The following is an 11,459-nucleotide window of genomic DNA, read 5'->3' as shown; positions in this document are numbered from 1 at the left end:
TAACGGCAGAAACCGCGTTGCCAGACACCTAACCGCCAGAGCTTCCGCGTGGGGCGCGGCGGGGCGGAGCCGACCCTGGGGTAGAGGGAGCCGAGCGAAGTCGGCCGTCGCCAAGGGTGTTTGGACAGGGTCTCGGGTCCTCGCCCCTGGAGAGTTCTCTGGTTGGCTGGCCGGCCGTGCGGGTCCGTCAGGACAGAGGTCGGAGGCGGAGCAGAGAGGGCAGGTGGTTGGGGCCGGGTGCGGGGCGGGAGGTGGGAGGGGCAGGGAGCCGGGCAGGCGGCGCTGTCACTTCAGCACCAGGAAGTAGGTGGTCCAACCGGCCAGCAGCAGCGCCCCGATGAGCACCGTGTAGCTGAGGAGCACGAAGGCCAAAAGCTCTCGCAGAAGCTGCAGCACGTGGATGGTGGACGAGGTCGGCATCGCCCTATGCGGGAGGCCCGAGAACCTGCAGGGTGGGGGCACCCAGGAGACCTTGAGCACGCCAAGAGGACGGTTCTTTCGCTAGACCAACCTCCGCTGGACACTAAGCAGGCGCAACCGAGTCCCGCACCGTTAGAGGCAGTGTGGACACGGGGCTAGACTAGGACCTCTAAAAAGTATAAACACACCTTCCTAAGGCTGCTGCTGCTAAGTCACGTCAGTCGTGTCCGACTCTGTGCGACCCCATAGACGGCAGCCCACCAGGCTCCCATTCCTGGGATTCTCCAGGCAAGAATATGGAGTGGGTTGCCATTTCCTTCTCTAGTGCATGAAAGTGAAAAGTGAAGTTGCTCAGTCGTGTCCGACTCTTCGCGACCCCATGGACTGCAGCCTACCAGGCTCCTCCGTCCATGGGATTTCCCAGGCAAGAGTACTGGAGTAGGTTGCCATTGCCCTCTCCGAGGCTAAGGAAGCCCAAAGGGCTGATTTTCTCCCTAACAACCCACGTGGACACTGTCTGCATTTACATCATATAGTTCTTTTAAACTGAACGTTCTCATTCTTTGGCTCCTGATCTGGATCTGAGCTCGGAGCAGGGAAGCCTGGAGAGGAGAGTTCCCAGCTCCCGCTGCTGCACTGGTCTTCATCTCCAGCCCTCTCCTCCCATCCACCTCCTGCATTTTTAATGTTGTGAGTGTTGTTAATGGGCTAATGGAGTAAAGCTTGCTTTTTGCCATCATTCAAGCCGCAGCCCCAGCTGTCAGCGCTGCTTAGGAGAGGAAAAGAGATCGTTTTGAGTAGGGGGAAAGCAGCGGGCCCTCACTGCAGCCCTTCTGCAATTTTTCTGGCCCCAAGGCTTATCAATTTACAAGAGTCTGAGGACCACTGCTTTATGGCCAGCCAGGATCGCAGGAGTGCCAAGAGGTGGGTATCAGTTTGACTCTGGGCTTATCTCTTTGCCCATTGTGCTCTTGGCATCCGCTCCAGCCCTCTATCTTCCACCTCGGATGGAATCAGATGGTAACAATTACAAACCAATTCTTTACCTCCACTGCTGCCCTGCCCAGCAACACCCCTCAGTGCCAGCCACCAACTTCCCTGTCTCCCCATTTCACTCACTCAACAAAGTTTCCACGAATCCTCCACTGTGGCAGCTCTGCGGTCCCTCTCCGGTCTGCTGTCCGAAGGTAGGCTTGTGTGCGCTCCAGTGATGTAGGCAAAGCTGAGGGACTTTCAGGCAGCAGCTGCACTCACCAACTAGGTGTGGTCTAGAGACCAATCACAATCTCCACGTGGTCCCTGAGCTCTCACGGAGCTGCGCACAGGCAAGTCTAGACCAGGCGGGGCGCTGGCAGGTTTGCCCACCCTCTGCCTGTGTCACCATCACAGCCCACACGGCTCTGAGGTTGCCTGCAAAAGCTCCTGTCTTAGAGGCGCTGAGCAAGTGGTACACAGGGGGGATTTCATGGCCCTTCTGCCTGGCTTTTCTAAACACTGTGGATGGGATACAGTCCAGATTCTTTTCTAACAAACTTCCACAAACAGCAGTCCCATCCTTGAGTCTCAGACAAGAAGAACCACTGTACATACAACATTCACTTATGACTGTCCAACTAAAGCAAAAACTTTAGTTTTTTTGTCTTAAAACATGCAATTACAAGCATTTGTGTGAGAACTAGCTCAGAAAACCAAGAGCTCTCAAGTGCTAGATTCTAATTCAGAGTTGCAGTTTAGAGACTTATTATATAGACACCTTCGCAATGTACCTACTTCCAATTTCAACTCCTCCAAATGTTAAGGTTAAAAGAACCAGTCAGGATTCCAGCCAATAAAGAACAGACCCTTTCCCAGATGTAATGAAGGGAAAAGAAAGCACAAACTTTATGCTGCTCCCCATTCCTGTTTTTTGTAGTAGTTTGTAGTTAAGACTATGTTTTGACCTTTAAAAAAAACAGGCAGCATGGACATCAACACTTTTATCAACATCTTCATCCAGAAGCCAAATGGCTCTCTAATTTGATCAGGATCTCTTATTATCAAATCATTGCCCCGCTGCAGCCGGGTTGAAAACAGGAGCGGAACATTATCAAGCTGCGTGCAGGAAGCCAGTGAGTAATTACTCCCCACAGAGACCTGGTCATCTGGAGGGCTGTGTCCTGCCGAGTCACAGGCAAGTATGGCTGAAATTTATATTCTAATCCCACACCAAAGTAACATGCAAAAGGCTACTAAAATAGACCTGATTCTGTTACCCTTTAACTCTCACATCCTTCATACGGATATCTTAAGGCAGTTTTGTGTTCCAGCCTTTGTAGACTCTAATCACCACCCAATTTGGGGTATTTTATACCAACGGAGTGGCCTTCTCAGGTGGCTCAGTGGTACAGAATCCACTTGCCACTGCAGAAGACGTGGGTTTGATCTCTGGGTTGGGAAGAACCCCTGGAGAAGGAAATGGCTGCCCACTTCAGTATTCTTGCCTGGGAAAAGCCCATGGATAGAAGAGCTTAGTGGGCTACAGTCCATGGGGTCGTAAAGAGTCAGACCTGACTTAGCAACTAAATAATGTCGCAGTGGAGTAACTGAAGCTGAGACACATTATGTAGCTTGAAGTTCACATGCATCCATTTAGAAATAAGAGAGTCTGAGAAATTTTACAGTACAGTCTTTGATTGCTGGATGACAAAAAACATCCTCTATTTTCTACACTATGTCATTGTTAAACCATAGGACTGAAATATATACAAGGTTCTCAAGTATAATTCATTCTGTTTATCATTCATAGTCTTATGCGGTGTCTGTATTTCTCTGCCTTGCCATCCTTAGCACAGCCCCTCTTACTGGCTGCTTTAGGCACTCAGTTTGTTCTGGGTTTTTTTTTTTAAAGAAGTATTTCTTTTTTTTGAGTTCAGCTCTGCTGAATATAAACAGTTCAACTGAAAACAAGAGACAGACTACATGTCAGATTAATCATAATCCACTTGTCATGAGGACAGAGCTACAGTGGCTGAACACATGGAAATCTCCCTTCCCAGTTCTCTTCAAGAATTAAATGTGCTGTTACCTGGATTTGGGGAGAATGGATACATGTATGGCTGAGTCCCTTTGCTGTCCACCTGAAACTATCACAACATTGTTAATCAGCTGTACTCCAATATACAAGAAAAACTTTACAGTGCGCTGTTTTAAACCTCCTTTAACCATTAGTCTCTTGCTCCACAGTTAAACTAGGGTTCAAATACTTATTTCTCTTTTGGCTACAATTCAAAAGTATACAGAAGGACACAAAATAGCGCCTGTGTAGGCTTCTTTATCTAGGGAGACTTCTTTTTGTAGGACTGCTGGTGTTGCAGAACCGTCTATCCAACTAGACAAAAAGTCCAGACATGATGTAAACAATCCACCCTTTCCAAGAATAAATGTACCATTCACGTACCCGTTTTCTCAGTAAGGGCACACTTCTTTGGGACAAAGACTGCTTCAAGTATTAAGTGAACTTACACAAAGGCGTATAATATATAATTATCCCCCACTTTCTATTTGCATACAAATGGAGCAATTGAGGTTTTGAAGTCTTATGCTGAATGCATTTTTAGGAGCTGACCTAACTATGCTCAGAGCAAGAGAGTGGAGAGTCATGAGTGAATGCAGACACATGAGACACAACTGAGCATCTGTTCACAGGACAAAACCCCAGCCAAGGGCACTTGCCTGGACTGGAATTGAATCCCAGGAGCCAAAAACACTGATGGACAAGGTGCATTTTATTCTCTACAGCAGCTAAGACTGAGAGCCACTGGGGCTGGAAGGTATAAACTAATCTCCCTGGGCTAACAAGAAGTTGAGAAAGGATTCCTAAAACAGGGATTGCTTTCTTTAAGACCTTTCCAAATACTGAATGTTAAAGCCAAGTCAAATTCACAAGAAGCTTATCTTTTAAATATTCCCTCTTCTACCCCTCATTTTTACATTAAAGAAATTTTTTTTGAATGCAGGATTTCTCCTTCACTCATAACATGGCATGTGCTAACAGAATTTCACTAGAGACGAAAACATGTACAGGTACTAATTAACAACAGAAATGACACCTCAGGGGACTTCCCTGGTGATCCACTGGCTAAGACTCTGTGCTCTCAATGCAGAGGGCCTGGGTTTGATCCCTTGTCAGGGAACTAGATCCCACATGCTGCAGCAAAGAAGATCCCAAGTGCTGCAACTGAGACCCAGTGGAGCCAAATAAATAATTTAAAAAAAAAAAGAAAAGAAATGACACCTGGGGAGGGACACTGACTTTGGACCCCAGCAAAGAAGGGGGAGGGGTCAACTAATTTTGCTGGAGACTTGGGCAAGGGCTATAAAACCATTAATTTAGTCCCCTTCTCGGCCTTAACTCTTTCGGATGCTGGGACAGTGCAGGAGGGAGATTTCCAACTTCTCTGCCAGCACCTTCCCTCTTCCCTTCTACAGCCTAGCAGTCTCCCCCAGGAAAGGTAGCAGCTGGATGCCTGGATCACCAACAAGCTGCACCAGAGGGGGATGACATCACCAGACCAGGGAGCTGGGTGTTTCCTAGCATAACAAACACCGGAGGCTGTGTAAGGAGTGGCTGCAGACTGCTGGGGCAGCAGGTGTGGCACTTACCTGGGAGGGGGAGCTGCCACATGCTGAAGCAAAGCTGTCACTGCTTACGGGGGGGAACCAGCTGGATGGTGGGGCTCACGATGAGCAGGGAAGAAAACTGAAGGCATCTACCACTGAAATTTCTTAATAACATGCGCTAAGAACACATCTTCAAATACATTCTCAGAAAGCTGAGTTTTACAAAGCCCTTGATAAGTTGGGGACCCACACCAATTCAGCTGATCACAGCATAAAATCTGTTCTTCGGCAAGAAGCTCTTCCAAACCTTTTGCTTTTTTAGAAGCACTGGAATCAAAAACAGAAGGAGCCAAAACTTGCCCTGACGACCAGGTAACATAGAGACTGGTGACACTGGATGTATGGTGCCATGTTCGACAGGAAAAAACAGTCTCAAACTCAGGTATTTGAGATACCAGCCCCAGGTCCCTAACACTTGGCCACTGCCCTAGGCATGATGCACCTCCAAGAAATTCAGCACTGTTTATTAGGGGTTGGACTTCCACTTTTATTTTCATTTTTACCTGGTTGGTCCCTGCGTTCTTAAGAACTGGCCCCATTTATGGCTGAACAGATTATCCATCCCCACCACGCTTCATGTATTTCCAGAGGTCTCTAATGAAGATCCTGGGCTCAGAACATGAAAAACTGGGATTTCTTTTACACAGGCTGAGTCTCTTCCATTCTTCTTTAAAAAATTTAAGAACACAAAAGAGAAACTGAACGGAGAAAACAGCCTAATTTAAGAAGCTGACCCCAAAGTAAATTCTGCATTCCTGTTGTTATTCCTCCATGGAACTGCACTGCCGTTCCCGTAACTTCTTCAAAGGAGCAGTTTATTCTGTAGTTCATTGGTAAGTCTACTTGGAACGCCCTAGAAAGGTTTTTCCATTAGTGACTCTAACCAGCTGGCCCCGTTGATTAGTTTAGTGGTGGCGATGACATATTCTGTACCTCCATCTTCCAGCTGGGAGAGAAATCGCAGGGCAGCAATTTCAGCAAAGGTTACACCCCCGAGGAAAAAGATCAGAGTGACTCGGTTTTCTCCTGGTTGACCTAAAATTTGAACATTTCAGAATGAAGAATCATTATCATTATTTTTGAAAATTATGTATTTATTTTTGGCTGTGCAGCATGTGGGATCATAGTTTCCTGACCAGGGATCAAACCCTCACCCCCAGCATTGGAATGCACAGAGTCTTAACCCCTGGACTGCCACGGAAGAACTATTTATTATCGATGCTTCTTTTCCCACCTCTTAAAAAAACTGCATCATTCCTAAGAAAAGTCGTATATGTCTTGGTACAGACAGTTCACTTGAAACTCAGGAACCATGATTTTGATCTCAATGTTTTTTCTAACTTAGGAGATCCTCAACTCACAGGTTGAAATCTGCTACTCCTAAGGGAGTAATGAGCTCCAGTGCTTACAATGTAATTCACAACTAACAGCAGCAGTATATTGGACTCTGACTCCTAAGTCCTTTACAAATGTATAAAGCAAGTGCGTTAATATGCGAAAACCACAGAAACAGCGCATGAGTATCTGTAGATACGGGCCCTGGACTTACGTTTCTTTTGCAGTCCTGTGGGCAACGGCTGCCGTTCCTCAAAGTGGGGCCCTGGGAGGATGCGCAGAACTTCCTCAATACTCCGCCAGCCAGGCCGGGAAAGCAGCTGGGCCAGTCGCACACTGAGCGGAGCGTAACCACTGTATACGTACGATATGTCTGTGGGATTCTGTTAAATAATTGAAGAGAAAAAAGCTTGTACAGCAAGAGACAGAGAAGTGGAGCCACCTAACTGCGGCTTTTGGGGTAATGCAAAATTATTTGATTTGGCTTTGAAGTAGAAACACAAAGCCCTAAAAATAGCTTGCTCCAATGCTGAAATATCTGGCAGCAATATTGAAATATCTTTCTCTAATATCAAAATATTCTTCTCCAGTCTACTCATGCTTGGCTCTGTTCTTAGCAGCCAAGGGGTCACCTTCTTCTTTTTTGTAATTTACTTTTTTTTTTCAAATCAAGAGTTTTTATTGTCTCTTTAAAACATCACAACTGAGTCCACAGAACCATCTGCTATCTTGTTTCTGCAGCAGGATCACTGAGATCTTATTCATCAGCCTGCTGAACTGTTCCTTTTTCAGAAACATAGATACCATCCAAAAATTTTCTGATATCCTTGTTTTTAACTGTGGTGGCTTGCTGAATCAAAGCAGCTGAATTTGACACAAGTTCAATGTCATTTCCTTCAAGAATCAACTCATCTTTCTGGGTTTGAGATACTGAACAGGCAACCCCTGGCCTCATTCAAACCCTGCGTATATATTTTTTACCCCCAAAATTTCGGATTTCCACAAGAGAACCATTCTCCTGAATAACAACGTTGATGGGGAAGTGGGCATACACCGACCTCATCTTGTAACGGAAACCCGGTGTAACACCCTTGATCATATTCTGTACGTGACTACAGACTGTGCGAACAGTGGCCAGTTCCTTTCTGTTTCCCCACCATTTGTCAACACGGAGCCTCTTCTTTTTCTTTCCAAGGAGACTGAGTTCTACATTGATGTGATTGAAGTCCCTCCGCAGGGTGCCTCTGGGGCCCTTCACAATAACTGTCCGTCCCTTCAAGTTAATGTCGACATTTTCTGGGATGTCGACAGTCTGGTTGCTCAGAATGGTCTTCATTCTCACAGTAGATGCGGCAAAGAGAGCTGTAATTTACTTTTAATTGGAGGATAATTACTTTACAATATTGTGTTTCTGCCATACATCAACACGAATCAGCCATGTGTGCATGTGTGCAGTCGAGTCTGACTCTCTGCGACCTCATGGACTGGAGCCCACCAGGCTCCTCTGTCCATGGAATTTTCCAGGCAAAAATACTGGAGTGCGTTACCATTTCTTCCTCCAGGGGATCTTCCTGACCTAGGGATCAAACCCAAGTCTCCTGCATCTGCAGACGGGTTCTACCACTAGCACCACCTGGATAGGTATGCATACATCCCCTCCCTCTTGAGCCTCCCTCCTACCCCATCCCACCCCTCTAGTTTGTCACAGAGCATTGGATTTGAGCTCCGTGCGTCACACAGCAAATTCCCACTGCCTATGTATTTAACACGTGGTAATGTACACCTTTCCATACTATTCCATCCAAAGGTGCACTTTCGACGCAAACCTTCAAAAGCCACTCAAAGCATCTCTAGGAACTGAAGATGGAAAGTTGTTACTTGGTTTGGCAAGAAACTTCTTGGCAAGTAAAGTGGAACTCTCTAGCCGAGAAACAGAACCCTTGGACCTGTCAATTCTACTTTCAGGCATTTATCCCACAAAGGGGCTGGTGCTCCAGAGGAGAAAAGACCAAAGCACAAACATATTAATGCAACACTGAATGAACTAGTGAAAGACTGCAAATGACTTGAATTTCTAATAAATCATAAAACAGGATATAACTGAAAACCACTATGGTGCAATTAAAAATAAGTTAAAAGAATGAAGGACGGGGGACTTCTCTGGTGGTCCAGTGGTTAGGAATCCACCTCCCAATGCAGCGGATACAGGTTCGATTTCCTAGTTGGGGAACTAAGATCTCACACACTGCAGGGCAACTAAACCCACACGTCATAGTAAAAGATCCCACAGGCAGCAACTGAGGCCTAATGCAGTCAAATACATATATAAATGAATGAAGGAGGGGACCTCCCTGGTGATCCATGGATTAAGACTCTGTACTTGCACTGCAGGAAGCACAGGTTTCGTCCCTTCTCCGGGAAGTAAGAACCTGAGTGCTGAGAGGGTAAGAGGTGGGTGGGTGAGGTAGGTACAGGCTGGTCAGGGCAGTGAAGAGCCAAACTAATACATCATTTACACTGTACAACACGGGAATTACGGCTGTCATTCCAATCCCAAAGAAAGGTAATGCCAAAGAATGTTCAAACTACTGCACAACTGCACTCATCTCACACGCTAGTAAAGCTCAAAATTCTCCAAGCCAGGCTTCAGCAATATGTGAACCGTGAACTTCCAGATGTTCAAGCTGGTTTTAGAAAAGGCAGAGGAACCAGAGATCAAATTGTCAACATCTGCTGGATCATGGAAAAAGCAAGAGAGTTCCAGAAAAACATCTATTTCTCCTTTATTGACTACGCCAAAGCCTTTGACTGTGTGGATCACAATAAACTGTGGAAAATTCTGAAAGAGATGGGAATACCAGACCACCTGACCTGCCTCTTGAGAAACCTATATACAGGTCCAGAAGCAACAGTTAGAACTGGACATGGAATAACAGACTGGTTCCAAATAGGGACAGGAATACGTCAAGGCTGTGTATTGTCACCCTGCTTATTTAACTTATATGCAGAGTACATCATGAGAAACGCTGGGCTGGATGAAGCACAAGCTGGAATCAAGATTTCTGGGAGAAATATCAATAACTTCAGATATGCAAATGACACCACCCTTATGGCAGAAAGTGAAGAAGAACTAAAGAGCCTCTTGATGAAAGTGAAAGAGGAGTGAAAAAGGTGGCTTAAAGCTTAACATTCAGAAAACAAAGATCATGGCATCTGGTCCCATCACTTCATGGCAAATAGATGGGGAAACAGTGACAGACTTTATTTTTCTGGGCTCCAAAATCACTGCAGATGGTGACTGCAGCCATGAAATTAAAAGATGCTTACTCCTTGGAAGGAAAGTTATGACCAACCTAGATAGCATATTCAAAAGCAGAGACATTACTTTGCCAACAAAGGTTCGTCTAGTCAAGGCTATGGTTTTTCCAGTGGTCATGTATGGATGTGAGAGTTGGACTGTGAAGAAGGCTGAGCGCCGAACAATTGATGCTTTTGAACTGTGGTGTTGGAGAAGACTCTTGAGAGTCCCTTGGACTGCAAGGAGATCCAACCAGTCCATCCTAAAGGAGATAGGTCCTGGGTTCATTGGAGGGACTGATATTGAAGCTGAAACTCCAGTACTCTGGCCACCTGATGTGGAGAGCTGACTCATTTGAAAAGACCCTGATGCTGAGAAAGATTGAGGACAGGAGGAGAAGGGGACGACAGAGGATGCAATGCTTGGATGGCATCACCGACACAATGGACATAGGTTTGGGTGGACTCTGGGAGTTGGTGATGGACAGGGAGGCCTGGCATGCTGCAGTTCATGGGGTCGCAACGAGTTGGACATGACTGAGCGACTGAACTGAACTGAACTGATATTCCCACTGGGGAGAAACAATCCAATTTTAGTACTGAGAGAAGAGATTGTTTAATTGTTAGCTTTTGTGCCAAGAGGCAGCCTAATAAAGCCCCTTATGAAAAACCAAAAAAAGAATATAAGAAAAATGAAATTTAGAAAGATGGGAATACATAACAAATATAAAGCAAAGTGCACCCTACTTTGAAGACCCAAGGTATAGAATATGCACCATTTATGTAAAAATGTTTGTCTAGGATTGCCTGGTGGTCCAGCGGGTAATACTCTGTACTCCCAATGCAGAGGGCCCGGGTTCGATCTCTGTTCAGGGAACTAGATCCCACATGCCACAATTAAGACCCCAGAGCGGCCAAATCAATAAGTAAATATTTTAAAAAATGTTTGTCTATATACAGAATCTTTCTGGGAAGATGCGTAACAAACTGGTTATAGTGATCAATTCTGAGTGGAGACGGGTTGGCTGTGGGAGGAACCTTGCTTCTCACCATCTGCTTTCCTTTTGTACTGGATCCTTGCCTGACCCTCCCCACCTTCTACCTGGTGCTGTGTGCCCAGGAGGCAGCCCTGTGGGCTCCACACCAGCTCGAAAATGGAGAGGACAGGACTGTGCGGTCACGTTTTGTTGCCCGAATCCCTCTCTGTAATGCTGCCAGAGGCTGGTTGAGTCCCTTGGCTTGTCACCACACAGCTCTGCTCTCTTGGTTCTGGAACTCCTGCCCTCAGACCTCAGATGGGAGGGGGTAAGTGGTTCTCTACTGCACTGCCTGTCCCACCCCATCTTTATAAAACTCCATCAAACTTCTCAGTACAAGAGCACTGCTTTCTGCCAGGATCCACACATTAAAAAAAAAAAATTAGAAAACTGTCTTTAGAAAGCAAAGCAGGTGAATAGATCAAGTAGCGTATGTCATGGCAATACACCAGCAATGGGAACTCAAATGAGCTGAAGTATGCACAGGGGTGTCTGACTCTGCGACCCCGTGGACTGTAGCCCACCGGGCTCCGTTGGCCATGGGATTTTTCAGGCAAGAATACTGGAGTGAGTTGCCATTTCCTCCTCCAGGGGATCCTCCCGACCCAGGGATAGAACCCGAGTCTCCTATTATTATTATCTTCTGCATTGCCAGGCGGTCTCTTTACCACTGAGCCACCTGGGAAGCTCTCAGTGAGTTGAAGAGGAGCA

The 11,459-nt window shown here is 46.2% G+C and overlaps 2 protein-coding genes and 1 pseudogene across 4 annotated transcripts in view; all 3 read right to left on the bottom strand.

Moving 5' to 3' along the window:
• Positions 1-40: 40 nt before the first annotated feature.
• On the bottom strand, positions 41-1,678 carry LOC147355383 (uncharacterized). 2 transcript variants are annotated; one of them, XM_086347563.1, is made up of 2 exons: positions 1,540-1,678; positions 41-445 (listed from the first exon to the last, which is right to left on the bottom strand). In XM_086347563.1, the coding sequence occupies exon 2, from the start codon at positions 418-420 to the stop codon at positions 286-288; it is 135 nt and encodes a 44-aa protein (XP_086203689.1). In that variant the 5' UTR covers positions 421-445; positions 1,540-1,678; the 3' UTR covers positions 41-285. The 2 variants fall into 2 exon arrangements, with proteins under 2 accessions (XP_086203689.1, XP_086203688.1); XM_086347562.1 differs by lacking the exon at positions 1,540-1,678 and adding an exon at positions 948-1,081.
• Positions 1,679-5,541: 3,863 nt separating this feature from the next.
• The window catches only part of VPS33A (VPS33A core subunit of CORVET and HOPS complexes), a 31,432-nt gene continuing 25,514 nt past the window's right edge, over positions 5,542-11,459 (bottom strand). The window contains exons 12-13 of the mRNA XM_086347551.1: positions 6,629-6,797; positions 5,542-6,114 (exon numbers count right to left, since the gene is read on the bottom strand). Of these exons, the coding sequence (XP_086203677.1) occupies positions 5,933-6,114; positions 6,629-6,797 (351 nt within the window). The 3' untranslated portion in view covers positions 5,542-5,932. The remainder of the gene's footprint in view (positions 6,115-6,628; positions 6,798-11,459) is intronic.
• Positions 7,052-10,397, bottom strand: LOC147355382 (large ribosomal subunit protein uL6 pseudogene; annotated as a pseudogene). The gene has a single exon (XR_015144460.1). The product of XR_015144460.1 is annotated as a large ribosomal subunit protein uL6 pseudogene (transcript).

Source organism: Bos grunniens, chromosome 17 (assembly GCF_055505025.1).
Source record: "Bos grunniens cultivar Pamir isolate PY7600 chromosome 17, Bosgru_T2T1.0, whole genome shotgun sequence".
Taxonomy (NCBI): Eukaryota; Metazoa; Chordata; class Mammalia; order Artiodactyla; family Bovidae; genus Bos; species Bos grunniens.
Note: the sequence above shows the minus strand (reverse complement) of the source record. Positions and strands in the feature narration are given on the sequence as shown.